This window comes from Trichomycterus rosablanca, chromosome 14 (genome assembly GCF_030014385.1).
Source record: "Trichomycterus rosablanca isolate fTriRos1 chromosome 14, fTriRos1.hap1, whole genome shotgun sequence".
In the NCBI taxonomy this organism is placed as follows: Eukaryota; Metazoa; Chordata; class Actinopteri; order Siluriformes; family Trichomycteridae; genus Trichomycterus; species Trichomycterus rosablanca.
In genome coordinates this window covers 8,670,967-8,698,251 of record NC_086001.1, presented here as the reverse complement: position 1 = coordinate 8,698,251, position 27,285 = coordinate 8,670,967, and the positions used below count along the sequence as shown (strand labels likewise).

At 40.8% G+C, this 27,285-nt stretch overlaps 1 protein-coding gene across 1 annotated transcript; it reads right to left on the bottom strand.

The window, feature by feature from the left end:
- On the bottom strand, positions 1-27,207 carry hnrnpc (heterogeneous nuclear ribonucleoprotein C). The gene is made up of 9 exons (XM_063008797.1): positions 27,128-27,207; positions 13,965-14,010; positions 9,981-10,225; positions 9,213-9,285; positions 9,076-9,123; positions 8,514-8,668; positions 5,696-5,809; positions 4,144-4,259; positions 1-619 (listed from the first exon to the last, which is right to left on the bottom strand). Exons 2-9 carry the CDS (start codon positions 13,967-13,969, stop codon positions 524-526), a joined length of 852 nt encoding a protein of 283 aa, XP_062864867.1. The 5' UTR covers positions 13,970-14,010; positions 27,128-27,207; the 3' UTR covers positions 1-523.
- Positions 27,208-27,285: the final 78 nt, after the last annotated feature.

Genomic DNA, 27,285 nt, shown 5'->3' with positions numbered 1-27,285 from the left:
TTTCATTTTATTGAAATTTATTCCGCACATCAAAAGGAAAACGAGCAAAGAATCGAACAGCGAACATTAACGAAGCTTCACGTTACTATAATCACAATGACAAACCAAGACAGAACAAATTAAAATATATACTGTACAAGCTAAATCATTAGTTACTTTTAAATAGGTGATTCGGGGCCTCTATCTTAGTTCAGAATCAAATCCCGTTGAGCGTGACGACTGTAATTGTGAACGATCCTGCCACTATCTGGTCAAAAATGATACTGCCACATTGAATGAATAACGGCCGCTAGCTAAGGGGAGCAGTAAATAGAGAATGGAATGCTGGGAGGAGTGTAAAATCAGGAATCATCACGAACAGTCTGGTAAAAGCTGTCAACAGGATTTGATTTCTCAGATTTTTCTCAGTATGTTCATGTAGGATCTGAGTCGAATTGTGTTGGCATGCTGTGAATTCACTGTGGACTCCCACATCATTTAGTGTAAAGTCTGTGTTTGTGTGTTACAGAGAGAGAGAGACTGTTTAAGAGTGGTCTCCGTTAGTACTGTCTCCGTCATCCTCTCCTTCCTCCTGCTCTTCCTCCTCTTCTTCATCGTCCTCTCTCTCCTGGCTCTTGACCTTTAAGCGTAAGTGGAAACAAGAAAAGATCTTGGCTGGGAACAGTCTACATCTTTAAGGTCCTTAAAAACACTAATGATTAGACAAATGTGAAACCACTCCCATGACTCTAATCACAAAACAAGTCTTGATCTGCAATGTCATATTCTCAATAATGTCAATCACTGTCCGTTTTATCAGCTCCACTTACCATATAGGAGCACTTTGTAGTTCTACAATTACTGACTGTAGTCCATCTGTTTCTCTGCATGCTTTGTTAGCCCCCTTTCATGCTGTTCTTCAATGGTCAGGACCCCCACCGGACCACCACAGAGCAGGTATTATTTGGGTGGTGGATCATTCTCAGTTCTGCAGTGACACTGTCATGGTGGTGGTGTGTTAGTGTGTGTTGTGCTGGTATGAGTGGATCAGACACAGCAATGCTGATGGAGTTTTTAAACACCTCACTGTCACTGCTGGACTGACAACAGTCCACCAACCAAAAATATCCAGCCAACATTGCCCAATGGGCAGCGTCCTGTGACCACTGATGAAGGTCTAGAAGATGACCAACTCAAACAGCAGCAATTGATGCACGATCGTCTCTGTCTTTACATCTACAAGGTGGACCAACCAGGTAGGAGTGTCTAATAAAGTGGACAGTGAGTGGACACGGTATTTAAAAACTCCAGCAGTGCTGCTGTGTCTGATTCACTTATACCAGCACAACACACACTAACACACCACCACCATGTCAGTGTCACTGCAGTGCTGAGAATGATCCACCACCCAAATAATACCTACTCTGTGGTGGTCCTGTGGGGGTCCTGACCATTATAGAACAGGGTGAAAGCAGGATAAAAAGACATGTAGAGAAACAGATGGACTACAGTCAGTAATTGTAGAACTACAAAGTGCTTCTATATGGTAAGTGGAGCTCATAAAATGGACTGTGAGTGTAGAAACAAGGAGGTGGTTTTAATGTTATGGCTGATCACTGTATTTATCAGAAGCACTGAATCACTAAAAAGGCACTTAGTAAAATTATGCTAGCCCACTATCGCTGGGATACAGGGTTCTAATCCCCAAGGGTGCTATCGGCCGGTCGCCTTTGTACACACAGATATGATCGGCTATGTCTGAGGCCCCGCAATAGACTGGCGTCTTGTACAGGGTGTGTTACCGCATTGTGCCCAGTGATTGTGGGGAAACCAGAACCACTGCAACCCTGGCCATGGTAAAGCAGCAGTAGAACATGTCAAATGAATAAATAAATGATTATACAGGGTGGGCCATTTATATGGATACACCTAAATAAAATGGGAATGGTTGGTGATATTAACTTCCTGTTTGTGGCACATTAGTATATGGGAGGGGGAAAACTTTTCAAGATGGGTGGTGACCATGGCGGCCATTTTGAAGTCGGCCATTTTGGATCCAACTTTAGTTTTTTCAATGGGAAGAGGGTCATGTGACACATCAAACTTATTGAGAATTTCACAAGAAAAACAATGGTGTGCTTGGTTTTAACGTAACTTTATTCTTTCATGAGTTATTTACAAGTTTCTGACCACTTATAAAATGTGTTCAAAGTGCTGCCCATTGTGTTGGATTGTCAATGCAACCCTCTTCTCCCACTGTTCACACACTGATAGCAACACCGCAGAAGAAATGCTAGCACAGGCTTCCAGTATCCGTAGTTTCAGGTGCTGCACATCTCGTATCTTCACAGCATAGACAATTGCCTTCAGATGACCCCAAAGATAAAAGTCTAAGGGGGTCAGATCGGGAGACCTTGGGGGCCATTCAACTGGCCCACGACGACCAATCCACTTTTTAGGAAACTGTTCATCTAGGAATGCTCGGACCTGACACCCATAATGTGGTGGTGCACCATCTTGCTGGAAAAACTCAGGGAACGTGCCAGCTTCAGTGCATAAAGAGGGAAACACATCATGTAGCAATTTCAAATATCCAGTGGCCTTGAGGTTTCCATTGATGAAGAATGGCCCCACTATCTTTGTACCCCATATACCACACCATACCATCAATTTTTGTGTTCCAACAGTCTTGGAGGGATCTATCCAATGTGGGTTAGTGTCAGACCAATAGCGGTGGTTTTGTTTGTTAACTTCACCATTCACATAAAAGTTTGCCTCATCACTGAACAAAATGTTCTGTGTAAACTGAGGGTCCTGTTCCAATTTTTGTTTTGCCCATTCTGCAAATTCAGTACGCCGATCTGGGTCATCCTCGTTGAGATGCTGCAGCAGCTGGAGTTTGTAAGGGTGCCATTTGTGAGTAGCTAATATCCACTGAAGGGATGTTCGACTGATGCCACTCTCCAGTGACATGCGGCGAGTGCTACGCTGTGGGCTCTTGCTGAATGAAGCTAGGACAGCCACTGATGTTTCTTCATTAGTGACAGTTTTCATGCGTCCACATTTTGGCAAATCCAACACTGAACCAGTTTCACGAAACTTGGCAAGCAGTTTGCTAACTGTAGCATGGGAGATGGGTGGTCTCGTAGGGTGCCTTGCATTGAAATCTGCTGCAATGACCCGGGTACTGCGTTCACCAGACATCAACACAATTTCTATCCGCTCCTTACGTGTTAACCTCTGCGACATGTCAATGGCTGTAAACAAAGAGAAGCTTGTAAATAACTCATGAAAGAATAAAGTTACGTTAAAACCAAGCACACCATTGTTTTTCTTGTGAAATTCTCAATAAGTTTGATGTGTCACATGACCCTCTTCCCATTGAAAAAACTGAAGTTGGATCCAAAATCGCCGACTTCAAAATGGCCACCATGGTCACCACCCATCTTGAAAAGTTTCCCCCCTCCCATATACTAACGTGCCACAAACAGGAAGTTAATATCATTAACCATTCCCATTTTATTTAGGTGTATCCATATAAATGGCCCACCCTGTATTATTAAACATCTATAATAAGATGCATGATAATTACATTTATCCATCATAACTAGGGACCTACTTAATTCACGGAAAAATGTGCTTAATTTCACGGACCTCACAGATTTTTAAAGAGAAGTACCACATTTCACATCATTCATAAATTGAATGAAACGAAATCGCTAAGGAATACGGTATTCCAAGATCAAGCATCTCCACGATTAAGAAGCGTAAGGAAACAAAGAAGTAAAGGTAAAGAGCAGGTTTTATTGTATTTAACTGTTTTTCATTTGTATTTCAGTGTTGTTTATATTATATTTGTGTTATTTTCAGTGTATAAGTGTCAAAAACAACCCCATTATTTTACATGAGCCTAAAATACATGCAGTTCCACTGGACCATGGAAAACATTAACAGGTTTCCCATACATCCTTACAGGAAAAAATACCTTGAAACTCAACGCCACTCCCAGAACCAATTGACGTTGAGTTTCAACCACTGTACCACTGTATCTCTGAATTCCAGTCTGTTCTTGTGAATCTATATGCATCGTTTTCTCAATAACAGAATAAAAGTGACACGACCCTTTAGTTTTCCTCCGCTCCCGTATTAATGTGTTTAACATACCTCCTCTTCTTCCAGATCACCCTCTTCATCGTAGTCATTGATTTCAGAGTTCTCTCTGTCCTTTTTCACACTGGAATGCTGGGGAGACGCATCATCTACTTTAACAGTCTTCCCCTCTAAATGCAAAAAACAACAGAAGAAAAAAAAAATAGAAAGCAAACGATCACATGGTATGTCTATGACAATGTTCTGGTTAGAAATACCAAGGCAGTACTTGGTATGCAGTATATTTTTCCTCTCCAACACCACACCTTATCACATCTTATCTACTGTGAAGCATGGTGGAGGAAGCATTATGGTATAAAGACGCTTTGTTGCCTTAGAGCTTGGTCAGCTTGCTATCATTGAGACAACATAATTGTAACACAAGTTGTAACCAGTAATGTTAAACGAGAATATCAGGATAAAGCAGAGGTCCAGGACCTAAAGTTTAGATGGTCACAAGTAGCAACCTGTTGTGCATGTCTGAATACAGATTCATCAGTTCATAAATCCAAGATGTTATACATTTTCTGGCATGTTCTGTATTACTGTATTCAACAAAGTTATTAAATCAGGCACAATGTGGTTGTCCCTACTGCTGGTAATACTTTTTTTGCATTTATCCCAATTTCCTTCCAATCTAATCGTATCCAATTACTCGATTGCATCACGCTTCCTCTCTACTGGTGTTGATCATTCACCCTGTTTGAGGAGAGCCAAGACTGACACACGCCCCCTGCGACACGTGTGCAGTAGCTGACTGCATCTTTTCACCTGCACAAGGCGAGTTCATATGCGGCTCAGCTTTGTGTACGGAGAGCCACACCCTGATCCACGCATTATCTTTCATCTCTGTGCAGGCACCATGAATCAGCCAGCAGAGGTCATAATTGCATCAGTTATGAGGTATCCCCGTCTGGCAACCCCCCTAGAACAACAGCCAATTGTTGTTGGTGTAGGCACCCAGCCTGCCTGACAGAGCTAAGTGTTCTTATTGACTGACACATTACTTTGTTGATCCCAAAATGAAAATTGCAGTGTTACAGCAGCAATTTACAATCACGTCAATATAGTTCAAGGTAAAAAAATGTAATGCAAAAATGCCAGGAAGAATAATGCACACTTCACTGAATGAGGAAAATTGGCTGACCATGTGACATTTGACATTGGATGACATTTGATGTTAATGTAATCACAGGCAGAACTGCTGCCTAATGGTACAATTTAAGCTATCCAGTTTTGGGGATTACTTATACTGGGACTGAGAAGCAATCAAGACCAGTTATCACCAGGCTCACTCCTTTTATTGAAATGAAAAGTGCTTAGGGCACACATGTTGACTGTGTGTAAGTGTGTGTGTAAGTGTGTGTGTAAGGTTCTGGTTTAATCAAGGGTTTTAAACCATCGTGTGGTAATTTCCAATCATTTAAACAGACAATACCATCCAGACAGAAGACCGTCCTGCATTTGAAAGATTACCAGAAACTGTGAAGATGTACCTGAAGTGTGATATGATCGTAGGTACGTTCTTGCCTAGGTGTGAAATTGACTGTGTGCAGTGCGTACGTACCCGATTTCTTGCTGCGTTCTCGTTCCATTCGCTCCAGGCTCTCCAGCAGGTAGTCTACTTTGTGTTTGATTTGAGTCAGCTCCTTCTTGATGGTCTGCAGGTCATCGACTCTCACTACACACACACACACACACACACACACTAACTGTTTTTTTTTTTTCTTCAACAGCAAAGTTACTGAGGGGTTGGACCTGACTCTTTTCTCATTTCCAACTCAGGCCCAGAGTAATAGGATTAAGAGGACAGCATTCTGAACCACAGTAATGGGGGGCATACACACACAAACTATATACTGTATATATATATATATATATATATAAATATATGGTTATAAATGGTTATAATGATGTGACTCGACTGTGTGTGTGTGTGTGTATGTATGTATGTACAGTGTATCACAAAAGTGAGTACACCCCTCACATTTCTGCAAATATTTTATTATATCTTTTCATGGGACAACACTATAGACATGAAACTTGGATATAACTTAGAGTAGTCAGTGTACAACTTGTATAGCAGTGTAGATTTACTGTCTTCTGAACATAACTCAACACACAGCCATTAATGTCTAAATGGCTGGCAACATAAGTGAGTACACCCCACAGTGAACATGTCCAAATTGTGCCTAAAGTGTCAATATTTTGTGTGACCACCATTATTATCCAGCACTGCCTTAACCCTCCTGAGCATGGAATTCACCAGAGCTGCACAGGTTGCTACTGGAATCCTCTTCCACTCCTCCATGATGACATCACGGAGCTGGTGGATGTTAGACACCTTGAACTCCTCCACCTTCCACTTGAGGATGCGCCACAGGTGCTCAATTGGGTTTAGTCCATCACCTTTACCTTCAGCTTCCTCAGCAAGGCAGTTGTCATCTTGGAGGTTGTGTTTGGGGTCGTTATCCTGTTGGAAAACTGCCATGAGGCCCAGTTTTCGAAGGGAGGGGATCATGCTCTGTTTCAGAATGTCACAGTACATGTTGGAATTCATGTTTCCCTCAATGAACTGCAGCTCCCCAGTGCCAGCAACACTCATGCAGCCCAAGACCATGATGCTACCACCACCATGCTTGACTGTAGGCAAGATACAGTTGTCTTGGTACTTCTCACCAGGGCGCCACCACACATGCTGGACACCATCTGAGCCAAACAAGTTTATCTTGGTCTCGTCAGACCACAGGGCATTCCAGTAATCCATGTTCTTGGACTGCTTGTCTTCAGCAAACTGTTTGCGGGCTTTCTTGTGCCTCAGCTTCCTTCTGGGATGACGACCATGCAGACCGAGTTGATGCAGTGTGCGGCGTATGGTCTGAGCACTGACAGGCTGACCTTCCACGTCTTCAACCTCTGCAGCAATGCTGGCAGCACTCATGTGTCTATTTTTTAAAGCCAACCTCTGGATATGACGCCGAACACGTGGACTCAACTTCTTTGGTCGACCCTGGCGAAGCCTGTTCCGAGTGGAACCTGTCCTGGAAAACCGCTGTATGACCTTGGCCACCATGCTGTAGCTCAGTTTCAGGGTGTTAGCAATCTTTTTATAGCCCAGGCCATCTTTGTGGAGAGCAACAATTCTATTTCTCACATCCTCAGAGAGTTCTTTGCCATGAGGTGCCATGTTGAATATCCAGTGGCCAGTATGAGAGAATTGTACCCAAAACACCAAATTTAACAGCCCTGCTCCCCATTTACACCTGGGACCTTGACACATGACACCAGGGAGGGACAACGACACATTTGGGCACAATTTGGACATGTTCACTGTGGGGTGTACTCACTTATGTTGCCAGCTATTTAGACATTAATAGCTGTGTGTTGAGTTATTTTCAGAAGACAGTAAATCTACACTGCTATACAAGCTGTACACTGACTACTCTAAGTTATATCCAAGTTTCATGTCTATAGTGTTGTCCCATGAAAAGATATAATGAAATATTTGCAGAAATGTGAGGGGTGTACTCACTTTTGTGATACACTGTATATATATACACTAATCAGCCATAACATTAAAACCAAGGGGCCAGTGATAGCTCAGTGGTTAAGGTACTGGACTAGTAAACAGAAGGTTGTCGGTTCAAGCCCCGCCACCACCAAGTTGCCACTGTTGGGTCCCTGAGCAAGGCCCTTAACCCTCAATTGCTCATCGTGTTCCGCTCATTGTGTAAGTCGCTTTGGATAAAGGCGTCTGCTAAATGCTGAAAATGTAAATGTAAATGTAAATGTAAAAACCACCTCCTTGTTTCTACACTCACTGTCCATGTTATCAGCTCCACTTACTATATTAAAGCACTTTGTAGTTCTACAATTACTGACTGTAGTCCATCTGTTTTCTTATGCTGTTCTTCAGTGGTCAGGACTCTCCCAGGACCACTACAGAGCAGGTATTATTGGATTATTTTCAGCACTGCAGTGACACTGACATGGTGGTGGTGGTGGAGTGACACCTCACTGTCACTGCTGGACTGAGAATAGTCCACCAACCAAAAATATCCAGCCAACGGCGCCCCGTGGGCAGCGTCCTATGACCACTGATGAAGGTCTAGAAGATGACCAACTCAAACAGCAGCAATAGATGAGCGATCATCTCTGACTGTACCTCTACAAGGTGTAAAAGAGCAATAAATGCTCTTTTAAATGAACAGGCACAAATCTCAATGTCTTGTAACAAGCCAACTCAGAGTATAAACTGCTATACTGAATAATGCTAATGGCTTTGGAACGGAATGTCCAATAAGCTCATGGTGTCCATATACTTATGGCTATGTAGTGTGTTATTTTTTCATGGCTTTAGTGTTTGTGAATGTGTATGTACTAACTGGTGCGGGAGGCGCGCTGGCTGCTCTTGGTGGAAAAGCTGCTCTTGGTACGGCGGCTTCCGCTCACGCTGACCCGAGGCCTTTTGGACGGAATTACCGGTCTTGAGAGTGGAGGAGGAGGAGGAGGGGGCACCCGGGAGGGGTAAGAATATACCCTACAAAATATACACAGCGTTAACTTGAGCAGTAATACATTAGACATGAATGAGTCATGCTTTTGACTTGAACAGATGACAAAAAACTGTGCAATAGTAAAATATACATTGTGCATTTTACCATCTACAGTGCATGATATGGTAACCAAGCATGTCCAAATTTTATACTGTTAAAGGCAGTTTTAAAACCACAGTAACCACAGTGTTCTTTAGGAGTGCACCAATTTAGCACCCCATACCCCCTCCCAATACAGCATTAAAGCTCAGTATCAGGTGATGCCAAATACTGATTTCTTCCTAATACCAAGTCAAACATATTCCTTGATTTGCCTTTTCTATAGTCAACCTCTCTTTTAGAGGTTCTACCGTTTATCGATGGGCAAAAATGGAAGGGAAAAAACACTCACCTGTCATAGTAATCTCTCTGAAAGTCATAGTCTAGATCAAACGTAGGACTGCAAAATATTAAAAAGAAAAAAAATAATTAAACTAATAGGACGTAAAAAAATACTAACTTTGACTAAGTACGGGGAATAGACTGAACCTGTACATATCTCCTGCTGACCGCTTGATTGTCTTTGATCTCGGAGGCTTGGGTTCACCAGCCAGGTTAATGTCTGTAAGAGATTATGTTTATGACTTTAGGACTATCCCTAATTTTAAAAACAGGCCCGCGTGTATTTCAGACTTATTAAAAAGCACTATTTGTGGGATGGGACAGCAGTTTAATATGGAAATCCACCACCCAAAAACCAGAGTTTAGCTCTCAGCTGTGTTTGCAGCCTGGTTAAGCACTCAACAGACACAACTGGTTTTTGGTCTGTCGATCCTGGATTCTGTAAAGTTGCTTTGAAACAATGTCTGTGGTAAAAAGCACTATACAAATACATTTGACTTGACTTGGCATCTTTAAAAACAGGAGGCACTAGCAGAAGTGGCAGAGGAATACAAGGGGAATAGCGGGATCCCTTGTATAATTTAGGGCTTAATGTAAGAATCCGCTGCTGCTTCGGTGAAAAAAAAGCAGCCACCCACGTTCCGGGGAGGCCCAGCAAGGGTGTTGTGTGTGCAACCGGCAGATCAACAGTACTGCGCATACAGTAACACACATTGCTACTTGTACCACAGATTGAGAACCACTGGCTTAGGCTATGCATACAATTCTGTAACTGCAACATAAAACATTTTCGGATCATGTTATTTAGGGCTGATTATTATAGGTTTTTTTATTATAGATTTTTTTATTATAGATTTGTGAAATTAAAATGAAAACCTATTGAGAAAAAAAATCAATAAATAAATTTGAACTTACCCAGAACTTGTCCCACAACCATTCGGCCGTCCTCCCCGACCACAGCGGTGCGCGCGTTCCGCTCGTTGGAGTACTGTACGAAGGCGTAGCCCTTGTGCACCGAACAGCCGACGATCTTGCCGTACTTGCTGAAGATGGCCTCCACGTCAGCCTTGGTCACCAGCATGGTGTTCAGGTTGCCGATAAAGACGCGCGAGTTGAGAGATCGCGGGTCCGTCTTGTTGGTCACGTTACTTGCCATTGGGCTGCACGTGAAGAGAAAATAGAGAAAAAGAAGGAATGACTTTTGGGTAATAAGCTAGGCGAGCACAAGTGTCCACTCCTTGGGTGAGTCTGCGCTAGTATAAAGTACTGAATAAAGACGTAAAACGTTATTGTTAAAAATACACATTTAAATGCGTCATATTAATACAGTAACAAAGCAAGGAGCAAAAGTTTTTGGACATGTTAAAATAAAAATAGCCACAGTCCATGACCAGTGCATTAAAGTTGTAGCCAGTCAGTGTTTCAATGGCGAGGTTTGCATCTGCCTGATGCTGGTTTCAAGTAAGCTAAATTAAAGGATGACATTCTGTTATCAAGTGTAAATGAACAAGACGATCCTTTAACTGCAATATACAGTATATATTTATATATGGAAACCCACTCTCAGTGTGCATGAGCCAGCTTAAATAAAAGAAACAATGCTGATGTTCTAATCCAAACAGGAACACTTGTGTATATATTTCTGGTCAGGGTCATGGCAGGTCCGGTTCCAGGACTACCCAGAAGAGGCTGCCAATCTGTAGGGTTTGGGGCATCTTCACCGACTGCATCTCTTTTACTGTTGATTAGGATGTTTGGTTAGTTTTGACTATGTTGTAATTAAATAAAGTAAGAAGACTTGAGGAGACTTTGTGATTGGTTTCTATCGGTTAAAAACAATAAGGTTTACAAAATTTGCATCCTATTTAATATAAATCTTTGCTTTTAGAATATAGTTTACCAGGGTGCCTGGGTTGTGCAGCAGTCTACCATGCTAACCCACCTAAGGTCTCAGAAGTGCCACCAGCTTGGCCAGACACTCCACAAAACCAATCGTCAATACTGAAAGGAGCAAAGGCTGGTAGCAACTATTAGCACAGTAGTGGTAGAGGGATATTTGAGTTAAATGTGTTCCTCTCTGCATGTCACAGCATTATATAAGACTCTGATGACTGTTGATGGCTGTTGAAAAGAGCCCAATGGCTTTGCAAGTCTGAGAGTGTGTAATCCTTCTTGAGCAGTTTAATCCTCCTTGGTCAAGCATGAGGTGGAGACTGACAAAATTAATGGTTGGAGTGGGATTATACAGTATATGTTAGTATAAAACTAACAGTAGATGTAGTGATGAGAAAGGTACATTTTGGTACTTCTTTAGCAAATGGTTACTAAATAATCTTGAATTTCAGGTTTGTTTGTAGCACTGGACTGATACATCAGGTCCATCAGGCTGGTTAAAGCTATTTAGCGCTTCAGGGCAGATTACATACAGCCTTCACTCAGACACGGTACTAATCGATATCCAGGATTGATGGGATGTGTTTGACCTTGGTGCACTTACACACTTATTTTGCTGATGTATGACTGGAATGAATGGAATGACCATTCAGGGTCAGCAGTTCGGGTTTGTGAAATGACAATGTTAACATTTACCTGAACTGAAAATGAATAGATATCCGTTTCTACAAAACTGATTAATGACAAACACCTAAAAGCAGTAGGTGTTAGGGGGCAAAGATTTGAACCATTGCAAATTATCCTCTGTCGGGTATTGATTTTTAGAGGGACATTTTTCAGAAGGACACATCATAAAACACCATATATTTAAAACACTGCGAGTAATCACTATAGTAACAGTGTTAGATTTTATAGCTGTATTAACCCAAATCCTGGCACTGGTCTGGCAAACATTTTGGCATATGTGTGTATCCTGCGTTCAAAGGTGAATTTTTAAAACCTCAAAAACCCTTAAAACCACCTGGATTTCTGCAGTAACTATTTACAAAATGTGGGCTGATCATAAAACACACGTCATATACCAAGAAAAGAAAAAAACACATACAAACTGTGAAACATGGTGATGGATGCATCATGGTTTAAGGCTTGTAATAAGAGTTTAAAATAAATTTTTAATTTTAGTAGATTTGACTTGAAAATTCCGTGGTAGCAGTCCATCAGCTGAAGCTTTATAGAAATGTATGTTTAAGTTTAGTTTCTAATACAACTTTCAGTTTGGTGTGCTTCTGGCTTGACCAAAAAAAGGACTGTCCAACAATTTCTCTTGATTAGCAGCTACAAGAAATGGTATTGCTGCTAATGTGGTCATTTTACATTTACATTTTCAGCATTTAGCAGACGCTTTTATCCAAAGCGACTTACACAATGAGCGGAACACGATGAGCAATTGAGGGTTAAGGGCCTTGCTCAGAGACCCAACAGTGGCAGCTTGGTGGTGGTGGGGCTTGAACCGGCAACCTTCTGTTTGCTAGTCCAGTACCTTAACCACTGAGCTATCACTGGCCCTTTTATTTTCATTAACCGCTTTATCCTCGCCAGGGTTGTGACAGGTCCTGTTCCACTAGGAAACAACTGGACAGAGTGCCTACCCATCACAGGGATTCAGCCACCTGCCCCCTCAGACATAGCCAACCATGTCTGCGTAGATCCCCAGATCTTGGTGGTTTTGGGCTAGTGTAATAGACTGGTGCGCCACCAGATCGCCAGGGTTCTTACACATCAACTTTTTATAACATTAAGTCTTCAGGATCGTTTTTGTTTATTGTTAATAGTTTCAAATGCTGCATGTGCATGATTTTAAACAAAGGCACTGATTTACGACGAGAACGATGAGAGCTTATGACGGGAGCCTGGCATGTTTGCACCAAAAATGTGCAGAACTTACTACAGACTTTATTACAGACCGGACTGAATAATGAAGAATTTCTTTTTTCTAGTTTTAACTTTTAGTTCAATTTAATTGTATGTATGTATGTATGATTTGTGTAAATCCTATTCATTCAAATTATTCTCCAGGCCACCCAAGGAGGATGGAGGTCCTTGCTGAGTTTTTTTTTTCCTTGCCACTCTCGGTCTTGGCTTGCTCAACAGGGGTTTTTGGTCTGTCGGTCCTGGAGTCTGTAAAGTTTCGAGACAGTGTCTATTGTAAAATGCGCTATATACATAAATTTGACTTGACTTGATTTTAAAACCAAAGGAAAATCAAAGTTCTGTTTTAGGAATGCTTGATACCACTATGCTCTGAGACAACAAACAAGGAAAGTGGCTAGAACATATAATGTGTATTATATTGCCTATAATCTGTGTTATGCAAGTCTAATGTTTTTACTTATTTAATTATTTATTTATAGGATTTTAATGTCAGGTCCAATTCAAGCCAAAAGTTTTCCAGGTCTAAAACAATTCAATTGTTCTGTAACTTATGGGGGAGTTTGCATGTTCTCCCCGTGTCTGCGTGGGTTTCCTCCCACAGTCCAAAAACATGCAGTCAGGTTAATTGGAGACACTGAATTGCCCTATAAGTGAATGGGTGTGTGTATGTGTGTCTGCCCTGCGATAGACTGGCGTCCCATCCAGGGTGTTACTGTGTGCCTTGCGCCCGTTGAAAGGCTGGGATAGGCTCCAGCCTACAGGATAAGAAAATGAATGTATGAATGTAACTTATGGATTTTTCTGGACTTGGAACATGCTGGTTTACACCTTTTTTGCAGTCTGGACCAGAATTCATTAATAAAACTGTTTAATAAAGACGCTCGATTAAGCAGTGTGTATTTGTTGATCATTTTTAAAACTTCAAATGAGTTCTGAATGCAAAATCCAGGTAATTTTACAGGGTTTACAGACATTTTCATGTGTACGACAGTGTAATACATAACAGTTCAAGGTGATTTTGTATGTGGATCAGTACAAACAGCATGTCTGGGGGGGATTTAAATATTCACTCACTCCATTTTGTGTGTTATTCGGCTCGAGTCGTCTTTTCTGCCTGATTCTGTTGGAGAAAAGAGGGGGTCATTAATGGTGCAGTGCTCAGAAGTGAATTCTGGGTAAATGGGAGGTGGGGGGCTGTAGGGCTCTGACATGTTAGTAACTCTCCCCCCCTCCTCAAGGTCATACAGAAAACCCAGACACAAGCAGCACTACCGTCACCCAGTGGTAGAACAAAGCAAGCAGAACCATGTGAAGCAAAGTGACAACACTGACTCGTGAAGGACAATCAACCTCTATATGCACATTTACACGTGGTACAGTGCACAGCGTACGGTTGCACACATCATGTCTATAAACTGCACCTTTTAGGCTTACCCTTTAGTTTTTGTGTTCTATGTTATATGTCCTTATATACTTATATTTTATATACTATTTTACATTACATTTTATTTTTATTTTATTTCCTTGCACTACATTGACATGTTTGCTGCTGTTACACTGCAATTTCCCCTCAGGGATCTATAAAGTGATCAAGCAATCGATCAAGACAACGTGTTTCAATAGTTTTACCATGGTAAAACATCTAGTCACCATTTACCATAAAGAAAATTCAAATTGCAATCCTGAGGGCTGTTTAGTGTTTCAATCGCTCAAGTGAGAGTACACCGATGACACTTTAGTGGCCAAGAGATAGTAAACATGCACCTAAACTACACAAGCAGAATCAGAATCACATAATTGAATAATTTTTTTTCAATATTAATCTACACTGATCAATCATAACATTAAAACCACCTCCTTGTTTCTACACACATTGTCCACTTTATCGGCTTCACTTATCATATAGAAGCACTTTGAAGTTCTACAATTACTGACTGTAGTAGATCTGTTTCTCTGCATGCATTATTAGCCCCCTTTCATGCTGTTCTTCAATAGTCAGGACCCCCACAGGTCCACTACAAAGCAGGTATTATTTGGGTGGTGGATCATTCTCAGCACTGCAGTGACACTGATGGGGTGGTGGTGTGTTAGTGTGTGTTGTGCTGGTATGAGTGGATCAGACACAGCAATGCTGCTGGAGTTTTAAACACCTCACTGTCACTGCTGAACTAAGAATAGTCTACCAACCACAAATATCCAGCCAACAGCACCCCATGAACACTGATAAAGGTCAAACAGCAGCAATAGATGAGCGATCGTCTCTGACTTTACATCCACAAGGTGGACCAGCTAGGTAGGAGTGTCTAATAGAGTGGACAGTGAGTGGATACGGTATTTAAAAACTCCAGCAGCGCTGCTGTGTCTGATCCACTCATACCAGCACAACACACACTAACACACCACCACCATGTCAGTGTCACTGCAGTGCTGAGAATGATCCACCACCTAAATAATACCTGCTCTGTAGTGGTCTTTCTATATGGAAAGTGGAGCTGATAAAATGGACAGTGAGTGTAGAAACAAGGAGGTTATGGCTGATTAGTGTATATTATTGAGAATGACATTGCAAATTGCAAGTAATTGACAAAAACTAAACTACAACAGGACTAAAATAATTCTTAGCGTAGAAGTCCCAAGTACTAACTAGTAAGTACTAGTGCTATCTTGTGGTCAATTTATGTGTGAATTTAGTGGATACATGCACTGGAAGTGAATACTTGTTGTCCCTACACCAGGGGTGTCCAAACTTTAGGGGCCACATAAAAAAAAAGTGAGCACGGGCCACGGACTATGTGCAATGAAATAAATGACATGTCCTTTTTATTTAAATGAGATTATAGCACTCTGTCGCCAATATACCGGTTTCCTGACAAATGAAACATACTCACTTCTCTTTTTAAACCACCGCGAAGTTCAGGAACATTTAATGCAGATGTAACATCGTCACCGTGTTGATTTATGAGAAAAGAAAGATGATGTGGAGCGGTTTAGACTGGTTATTTGTGATAGAAACACCCAGTGTTCAAACTAGGAATTACTTGTTTTAGACCCGTGGGCCAACTTTCATTTAATTTCCAAAATACCTTGCGGGCCGTTTTAGAAAGGGTAATGGGTCACAAATGGTAGTTTGGACACCCCAGTTTTCTGTAGGTACACTAATTTACCATTTTAGAAGTTAAACCAACAATAGATGCACTCTGGATATAAAGTTGCTGAATGTAATTGGAATGCACCATCTCTGCACCATCCATCAATACAAGAACCTCTAAGACTGCCAGTGACCAGTTAATATTTGGGTGGTGGGTTATTTTCAGCACTGCAGCAACACTGACATAGTAACAACATGATAGTGTGTGTTATATTTTAGATTTTTAACTGTCATATTTTATCAGTGAACAGCTTCTGATCACAAGACACTTGTAGCTTTATATTTTTTGCTGAAGCAAAACCTGCATTGTATAAAAATCCCAAATCCACTGCTGCACCTGATACACTCATACCAGAACACACACACTACAGTGTTATTAGTGTCACCGCAGTGCTGAGAACGGTCCACCATCCCAACATCATTCGATCTGCTTAAGTCCTGAGAGTTTAAGAGTAGTTTGTGAACAGAGCATCTGATGGACTAGAGTAAGGAATCATATTTTCATAAAGTTCTTCTGTACAGTGTATCACAAAAGTGAGTACACCCCTCACATTTCTGCAGATATTTAAGTATATCTTTTCATGGGACAACACTGACAAAATGACACTTTGAAAAGTAGTCTGTGTGCAGCTTATATAATAGTGTAAATTTATTCTTCCCTCAAAATAACTCAATATACAGCCATTAATGTCTAAACCACCGGCAACAAAAGTGAGTACACCCCTAAGAGACTACACCCCTAAATGTCCAAATTGAGCACTGCTTGTCATTTTCCCTCCAAAATGTCATGTAATTTGTAAGTGTTACTAGGTCTCAGGTGTGCATAGGGAGCAGGTGTGTTCAATTTAGTAGTACAGCTCTCACACTCTCTCATACTGGTCACTGAAAGTTCCAACATGGCACCTCATGGCAAAGAACTCTCTGAGGATCTTAAAAGACGAATTGTTGCGCTACATGAAGATGGCCAAGGCTACAAGAAGATTGCCAACACCCTGAAACTGAGCTGCAGCACAGTGGCCAAGATCATCCAGCGTTTTAAAAGAGCAGGGTTTACTCAGAACAGACCTCGCGTTGGTCGTCCAAAGAAGCTGAGTGCACGTGCTCAGCGTCACATCCAACTGCTGTCTTTGAAAGATAGGCGCAGGAGTGCTGTCAGCATTGCTGCAGAGATTGAAAAGGTGGGGGGTCAGCCTGTCAGTGCTCAGACCATACGCCGCACACTACATCAAATTGGTCTGCATGGCTGTCACCCCAGAAGGAAGCCTCTTCTGAAGTCTCTACACAAGAAAGCCCGCAAACAGTTTGCTGAAGACATGTCAACAAAGGACATGGATTACTGGAACCATGTCCTATGGTCTGATGAGACCAAGATTAATTTGTTTGGTTCAGATGGTCTCAAGCATGTGTGGCGGCAATCAGGTGAGGAGTACAAAGATAAGTGTGTCATGCCTACAGTCAAGCATGGTGGTGGGAATGCCATGGTCTGGGGCTGCATGAGTGCAGCAGGTGTTAAGGAGTTACATTTCATTGAGGGACACATGAACTCCAATATGTACTGTGAAATACTGAAGCAGAGCATGATCCCCTCCCTCCGGAAACTGGGTCGCAGGGCAGTGTTCCAGCATGATGACCCCAAACACACCTCCAAGACGACCACTGCTTTATTGAAGAGGCTGAGGGTAAAGGTGATGGACTGGCCAAGCATGTCTCCAGACCTAAACCCAATAGAACATCTTTGGGGCATCCTCAAGCGGAAGGTGGAGGAGCGCAAAGTCTCGAATATCCGCCAGCTCCGTGATGTCGTCATGGAGGAGTGGAAAAGCATTCCAGTGGCAACCTGTGAAGCTCTGGTAAACTCCATGCCCAGGAGAGTTAAGGCAGTTCTGGGAAATAATGGTGGCCACACAAAATATTGACACTTCAGGAACTTTCACTAAGGGGTGTACTCACTTTTGTTGCCGGTGGTTTAGACATTAATGGCTGTATATTGAGTTATTTTGAGGGAAGAATAAATTTACACTGTTATATAAGCTGCACACAGACTACTTTTCATTGTGTCAAAGTGTCATTTTGTCAGTGTTGTCCCATGAAAAGATATACTTAAATATCTGCAGAAATGTGAGGGGTGTACTCACTTTTGTGATACACTATGTCTGGTAGAACTCATAAAATTGCCAAAATTCTCCTTACTTCTCCCTAATAGTTGTGTCGTTCTGTCGTCATTTTGTAGTCCACACCATGTTGTTATGCACATATTTGGTAACCCGGGTCTAAGAGAAATTTTGAATGGGAAATATGAATGGAGATTTCGAAGGATGGTCGGGTGTTACGCCTTTGGTTGCAGTCACCAAACTGGAGGTATTGCGGGCTGCTCATTGTAGTTCAGTAACGTCTAATTAATGCACGTTAGCATTAGCTTTCGTATAGCATTATTAGTATTACGACTCTTTAACAACTTCGTAATTCAGAGGATCCAGTGATGTAAAGGAGAAAAATGTACATAGGACAAAACGTATAGGGTTCTGAACATGTTTATTTAGCACAGGATGCGTTAGAGCTGATTTTTTGAAAACCCCATTCATTTTTGCCATAGGAAATCGGGCTTAGACCCGGGTCTCCAAATATGGGCATAACGAGGACTACAGAATGACGCACGACTTCAGTGGTCTATAGCGCTCAGTCATTTAAACAGAAACGGATGGCAGCAATTTCTTTCCTTTATTAATCATTTCAAATTCTGGAACCATCTGGTGGTTAAATGTTGAAGTGCAGTTGTGACAATTCCAACGTCTGAATCTAAAATTTTAATCTTAATTGCTCCAATAAAGAGCTGGTTTTTATAACATGTACTCAATAAGTAATTTGTTGGACAGTTACCAAAAAAGGGAAATAGAAAATAGTCCGGACTATTTTTGATAGTACAAAATGTTTGGGAACGCCAAAACAAACGGACAAAGTCGGCAATGTGACTGTGTAATCATGCAGACAAAAACTTAATTTTCAGTTCCAGACAATCAGTTTGGCCCCATGAATCAGTCCACAATTCATCAGTGAAAAGGCAGTATGTGCAGTGAAGTTCTTAGTGTTTGATACAGACACACTGGAGGTTGAATATTAGTGCACATGGACATCAAGAAAACAAAATGGTTTTTATTATTATTATTTGAACTCAGTGATGTCGACTTATGTTTCCAAATTGTATGCATCAATAAATATTCTCTGTTTACTGAGACTTTTCATTGTAGATTTTTATTTAATTCCATACACGGCAACATACAGTGGTACCTTGAAACTTGACGTTAATTGGATCTGGGACTGGTGTCAAGTGTAAAAGACGTTGAGTTTCAAGGTATTTTTTCTCATAAGGCTGTATGGGAAACCTGTTAATGCGTTCCATGGTCCCTATATTTTAGACAAATGTAAAATAATGGGGTTGTTTCGACACTTGACACATATTCACTGAAAATAACAAGTATAATATAAAAATATATTGAAAAACAATTAAAAAACAATATAAAAATACAATAAAACCTGCCCTTTACTTTATTGCTTCCTTATGCTTCTTAATACCGTATTTCGTTCAGTACAGGCACATTCACATTTGTGACAAAATAGCTTTCGTGCTTTTCTGCATTTTTTCACCGTTTGTGCATCGCTTGTGAATGCGCCTTTACTGAACGGATTACGGTATTCCAAGACGAAGCATCTCCACATTAAGAAGCATAATACAGGGTGAACCATTTATATGGATACACCTAAATAAAATGGGAATGGTTGGTGATATTAACTTCCTGTTTGTGGCACATTAGTATATGGGAGGGGTAAAACTTTTCAACATGGGTGGTGACCATGGCGGCCATTTTGAAGTCGGCCATTTTGGATCCAACTTTAGTTTTTTCAATGGGAAGAGGGTCATGTGACACATCAAACTTATTGAGAATTTCACAAGAAAAACAATGGTGTGCTTGGTTTTAACGTAACTTTATTCTTTCATGAGTTATTTACAAGCTTCTCTTTGTTAACAGCCATTGACATGTCGCAGAGGTTAACACGTGAGGAGCGGATAGAAATTGTGTTGATGTCTGGTGAACGCAGTACCCGGGTCATTGCAGCAGATTTCAATGCAAGACACCCTACGAGACCACCCATCTCCCATGCTACAGTTAGCAAATTCAGTGTTGGATTTGCCAAAATGTGGACGCATGAAAACTGTCACTAATGAAAAAACATCAGTGGCTGTCCTAGCTTCATTCAGCAAGAGCCCACAGCGTAGCACTCGCCGCATGTCACTGGAGAGTGGCATCAGTCGAACATCCCTTCAGCGGATATTAGCTACTCACAAATGGCACCCTTACAAACTCCAGCTGCTGCAGCATCTCAACGAGGATGACCCAGATCGGCGCACTGAATTTGCAGAATGGGCAAAACAAAAATTGGAACAGGACCCTCAGTTTACACAGAACATTTTGTTCAGTGATGAGGCAAACTTTTATGTGAATGGTGAAGTTAACAAACAAAACCACCGCTATTGGTCTGACACTAACCCACATTGGATAGATCCCTCCAAGACTGTTGGAACACAAAAATTTATGGTATGGTGTGGTATATGGGGTACAAAGATAGTGGGGCCATTCTTCATCAATGGAAACCTCAAGGCCACTGGATATTTGAAATTGCTACATGATGATGTGTTTCCCTCTTTATGCACTGAAGCTGGCACGTTCCCTGAGTTTTTCCAGCAAGATGGTGCATCACCATATTATGGGTGTCAGGTCCGAGCATTCCTAGATGAACAGTTTCCTGGAAAGTGGATTGGTCGTCATGGGCCAGTTGAATGGCCCCCAAGGTCTCCCGATCTGACCCCCTTAGACTTTTATCTTTGGGGTCATCTGAAGGCAATTGTCTATGCTGTGAAGATACGAGATGTGCAGCACCTGAAACTACGGATACTGGAAGCCTGTGCTAGCATTTCTTCTGCGGTGTTGCTATCAGTGTGTGAAGAGTGGGAGAAGAGGGTTGCATTGACAATCCAACACAATGGGCAGCACTTTGAACACATTTTATAAGTGGTCAGAAACTTGTAAATAACTCATGAAAGAATAAAGTTACGTTAAAACCAAGCACACCATTGTTTTTCTTGTGAAATTCTCAATAAGTTTGATGTGTCACATGACCCTCTTCCCATTGAAAAAACTAAAGTTGGATCCAAAATGGCCGACTTCAAAATGGCCGCCATGGTCACCACCCATCTTGAAAAGTTTTCCCCCTCCCATATACTAATGTGCCACAAACAGGAAGTTAATATCACCAACCATTCCCATTTTATTTAGGTGTATCCATATAAATGGCCCACCCTGTAGGACAATAAAGAGGTAAAGTGCAGGTTTTATTGTATTTTTATATTGATTTTGAACGTTTTTTAATTGTTTCAGTGTTTTTATATAGACTTATTGTACTAAAACAACAAGCGAGGAATTTTATTACAGAGAACTTACGAGCAGTAACAATTAAGAGAAGTTTAGTGTTCCTGTGTCGTTCTTTTAGTACATTAAACCACGTTAAGCTTTTTCTCTTCTACAATAAGCGTTTTAAACTCGGAACCCCCAGCTATAATGCAGATTCGCCTCAAATTTGCACTCGTTGCACACAATGATGTTTCACCACACCGCTTGAGCCAAACGCTGAACAAAGTGGCTGTTCATTGTTAATGTAAAATTAAATAAATAATTATTTTTTAAGGCTGAACACATCGAATTTATGGAAAAAGTCGAGTTTAAGGGCACAAATTTCTCCACGAAGGGTGTCGAGTTTCAAATATTTGGAGTTTAGGGAACGTCCAGTTACAAGGTACCACTGTATTAGCTTTTAGGGTGAGGGTGTTTGCGGATTTGGTTATTCACTAGTTTGACATCAGGTATTAAATGGAATTTTTGTGGGAGTGTTGCAGCCAGAGCGGTAGAGAGAACAGAGTGGCGACACTCCCATAGGGAACCGTTGTAATGGGGGCGGGACTTTTTTTTTGCACAGCTTCTGGGTTGCGGAGCTCTAAAAAGTTCCAAATATCCCATAGAGCCCCATTCATTTCCACTACTTATCAAGCATTTTCAGCTGTATGTTGCTTTGTTTTAAAAAAAATAATGAATTTGATGTCATTAATATACTTAATACTGTTATTGTTTAGCATTTGCTCAGCACTAAATGTTACATGTTTATCTTAATTAATAGGTATAACCCAATTTAGCTTGATCAGTTAAACTAAATTAATGATACTAGTCTTTTCACCTAAAATGAGTTGATTAATCTTGTTACAGAAATGATAATAAAACATTAGAGCCGTAATAAATCATGCTACTTTGACTTTCATACTTAAGTACATTTGAAGGTAAATACTTTAGTACTTTTACTCAAGTGGAGGTAAAGAGTATTTTTACTTTTACTACTACTTTTACTGGAGTAATATTTTACCTTGGATATCTCTACTTTAACTCAACTACATGGTTTGTGTACCTTGTCCACCACTTACATTAGACAAAATGAACTAGTGCATATTCAGAATGAATTCATTCATGTATTACATGTAGGAATCAATTATTAATCACTCATGAAATAAGACATGAATTCATGCTATTTCATGTACCTGCACTATAATGTTAAAGGTACGGTAGTGTGTTTATCAATCTGTTCATTCAGTGCAGGTAAACCTTATGAATCCAGCCACATGGCTTAGTGTTTAGCCAAAATGATTATTATTATTATGAATCCTCAGGAAAGTGAAGGGAGATTAGTTCATGCAAAAAACAAAAAAACTCTTTAATCTCTGTACTGTATATTGTCTCTACTACTTAATGATATGGCATTATGTAATGCACTGTGTTAACAAGAACGACCTATTAACAAGTCATTATAAACATCAATCTTCCACTTTATATACCAAATTGACATTAAAGCAGATGCAGTAAATGTAAAGACAGTTGAAAAAACCCAGAATTGTACAAATGTTTATTATTTAGCGTTTAATATTTCATTCACTGTTGCCTGTCCCATATGAGAACATGACAGCGCCGGGTGTGTTTGGAACTATTGGAGGGTTACATGAACCACGTGACTGCGTGGCGGCGAGAACAAGGAGTGTCGCAACTCTCTCTCTCTCTACGGCTCTGGTTGCAGCGTACTAAGAAAAATGTCAAATGATGTGTGTATGTAAATAATTGAATTTTATTAGCAAGTCAACCTTTTAAATTTATTTATTTAAGTTTTAACGCCATGTTTAACACTGGTGTCATTTAATGGCAGTAATAGGTATTATGTATGTCAACCTTTTTAAAGCTTGTTAGGTAGTTGAACAGTAAATTTGGGTATATGGCAGCCACCCAAGGCATGAAATCTCAAGTCAGAGATATTTCAGTTCCCACTTGGTCATGTAAGCGGTCAGCCAAAAAGAGAAAGAGAAAAATAGGTGGCAGATTAAACACCCAGGTGTGCAGTGTGAACACAGCCCATTTGTACTTGTAGGTCACATGGGGAAAAAACAAAGGTGTGGTAAAAAGTTTGAAAGCACAAAACATGGTTATAAATAAAGTTATTGCAATAGGCTGGGTAAAAGCAACACATGAAAATATGTACTCATACTAGTCCACTTAAAACTTTACTGTGGTGGTATAAAATTGGTCAAAAGTTTACAGACACTTAAGGAACACGTCATGGCAGTCTTGCAATTTGAATGATTTTAATTATAAAATTTTTAGACTAAATGTGATGACAGGTTAATGGTTATGATTTTGTTTGTTTATTAGGATTTTAACGTCATGTTTTACACTTTGGTTACATTCTTGACAGGAACGGTAGTTACTCATTACACAAGATTCATCAGTTCACAAGGTTATATCAAACACATTCTTGGACAATTCAGTGTCTCCAATTTACCTCACTTGCATGTCTTTGGACTGTAGGAGGAAACCGGAGCTCCCGGAGGAAACCCACGCGGACACAGGGACATGCCAACTCCACACAGAAAGGACCCGGACCGCCCCACCTGGGGATCGAACCCAGGACCTTTTTGCTGTGAGGCGACAGTACTACCCACTTAGCCACCGTGCCGCCCGGTTATGATTTTATGTTGGTTTTTCAGCATGAATGCAGGGTTAAAATATGCAGAAATTACTATGCATTGTCAATTCATTGCCATTTTATAATTGGATTTAACCGACTCCCTCGGTACCCATATAAATAAGGCTAGTTTGAATGCACCCAATTAATATAGTAGTTTTTTTTCCCCCGAATTTATAAAGAAAATTCCAAACCATCCAGCAAAGCTGAGAATATAGTTGTCTGGATGGTCAGATGAACCAAAGAAACAACAAAAACAAATCTAGCATTAATGAGAGTCTTTATTTGTGTGACCCACAACAAACTTGTGGCTTTAAAGTGTAGACCTGGGAGCATGGATGTTCTTTTTGTACACAAGCCACTAACAAATCTTTCCACTGCTGTCCACCATCCTACATGTAGATTCTGAAAAATTGGCAAGTGACCCGTACTGTACCTCAGAACCCGAGCCAAATGTAGCCACCCTTCTAGATCACGGACAAAGCGCATTAGACATCTTTAGAATGACGATATGCAATGCCTAAACAAACCCATAGGTTTTTTTTCCCTACCCTGACAAACGCACACTGTTCCATGTACTTTCTTAACCACTGACATGCAAGCAATGCAACCAAGTTAAGCACTTTATACTCTATCAAATTAGTAAATATGTTGCTGTATGCCAGGGGTGCCCAATACGTCGATCGCGATCTACCAGTCGATCACACAGTGCAATGTGTCCAATGTGCTTGACATAAAATGTGGCCAGTTTCTTTAATTTGCAGTTTTCATTCATCTGTAGGCAGTTTGCACCATTTTGCATTTTTCCTTTTGTGACCTACAGTTTGTGCAGATTAGTGTGCAACCAAGCACAAAGAACACTGCATTTACACTGCATTTATATGAAGTCAAGGGTCTCTGCTGAACAATTTTTGAACTTGCTGGCTGAGGAAAAAAAATCCAAAACATAAGAGTATTTGACAGCATTTTTGGATCAACCTACTTTTTCAACATGAAAATAATTACGTCTACTCTAAATATCGGCCCACCCTTACTAATGAGCACTTGGAAGCCTGCTTGAGAATTGACATCAGCAGCTATTTTCCAGACTACATAAACCTGGCTGACATTATTCAGTGCAAATCATCAGAATAAGGTTAGTGTGATTTTTCAGTTGCTTGCCCTGTAATGATGCATATCAATATAGGCAACTGAAACGCATTTTAAAAAGCTACAAAACTTCTTTGAAAAATGATGAGGCGAACCTTAAAAAGTAGATCGCGATGACCTGTGGACTGAAATTGTAGATCTCAAACCACGAAAGTGTGTGAGCACCCCTGGCCAAAACAAACCTCTTAATTTGATCATGTATATTTGAAAATGTTTTGGATAAGCTTGTATAATACACTGATCAGCTACAACATTTAAACCACCTCCTTGTTTCTACACTCACTGTCCATTTTATCAGCTCCACTTACCATATAGAAGCACTTTGTAGTTCTACAATTACTGACTGTAGTCCATCTGTTTCTCTGCATGCTTTGTTAGCCCCCTTTCATGCTGTTCTTCAATGATCAGGACCCCCACAGGACCACCACAGAGTAGGTATTATTTGGGTGGTGGGTCATTCTCAGCACTGCAGTGACACTGACATGGTGGTGGTGCGTTAGTGTGTGTTGTGCTGATATGAGTGGATAAGACACAGCAGCACTGATGGAGGTTTTTAAACACCTCACTGTCACTGCTGGACTGAGAATAGTCCACCAACCAAAAATATCCAGCCTACAGCGCCCTGTGCGTAGCGTCCCGTGACCACTGATGAAGGTCTAGAAGATGACCGACTCAAACAGCAGCAATAGATGAGCGATCGTCTCTGACTTTACATCTACAAGGTGGACCAACTAGGTAGGAGTGTCTAATAGTGGACAGTGAGTGCTGTCCACTCATACTAGCACAACACACACTAACACACCACCACCATGTCAGTGTCACTGCAGTGCTGAGAATGATCCACCACCTAAATAATACCTGCTCTGTGGTGGTCCTGGGAGAGTCCTGACCATTGAAGAACAGGGTAAAAGCAGGCTAAAAAATCATGCAAAAAAACAGATGGACTACAGTCAGTAATTGCTGATCAAATGGACAGTGAGTGTAGAAACAAGGAGGTGGCTTTAATGTTATGGCCGATAAGTGTATGTTATCTGTAAGATCCCAAGACTGCCATGACATTCACGTTCCTTTCAAGCCAAAAGTAAACTATTGACCTAAACCGGAGGCCTGTAACTCCTCTGAAGCAATAAGAAATCCTCTTTAATCAGGTTATCCACTTTTATTTAGCTTTAATATTCAAGATTCAACTGCAAATAGGTAATAAACATTAGTCAGTCCATGCAAACACAATGTTTCCCTGCAGTCCATTAAAAAAGCATTCATCCAACAATCATCCAAAAACATCTCCAGCAAAAAGGACTCAATCAAATCCAAAGTTCAACACGTCCACACAAAAATATTAAATATATATAAAAACAAGCTAGCCAGGTCCAAAATAAAGCAGACTATGAATGATATAATGTATAAAAATAATGGAAAAGGTTAAAAGGCTTTTAAAAGCCTTAAAATTCCAGTCATGGAGAAGAAAAACGACCATCTTGGAAAACACAACAGCTACATCTCCCTCCAAATCACCTCCAAAAATACCCCATAAGTCACATACATATCAGCTCTAAATCAAAAATAGTTCAGCCAAAAATTACTGCGAGAAAAAGCCTCAGATCTGATGAAAAACAAAAGAAAAACGAGGTTTCCGTCTGAAAGGCACAGTTTAGTACTGCAGTGAGTCAGTCTACCTCTGCACCACAAAATGAACGCCATCAACCGTCAGAGCAGCTTAGCACTCGTCAGAAAAATTAAAAATAAAAAACACAAAAATACTCTCCAAAGATAAGTTTCAAATCAGCAAAAAAATAAAAAAGTCACAAAAAATCTGTCGAACCAAAATACTCACCGGGAGTTTAAGAGTAAAAATGATTAAAATGGACGCAGTACGGTTCGAAGACACGATCCGTGTCTCTGCTCGCTCACTGGATACCGACAAATGGGCATGAAATGGCGCCGTGCGCATGCGCAAACACTCCAGGGTTCACTAGATGGCCTCGGTGAGCC

Coding starts and splice junctions, on each gene's coding strand:
- hnrnpc (XM_063008797.1), bottom strand. Junction 8,669..9,075: donor CAGAGAGATTACTATGACAG/GTGAGTGTTTTT, acceptor TATATTTTGTAG/GGTATATTCTTACCCCTCCC. Junction 5,810..8,513: donor CCAGCGCGCCTCCCGCACCA/GTTAGTACATAC, acceptor GTGTGTGTGTAG/TGAGAGTCGATGACCTGCAG.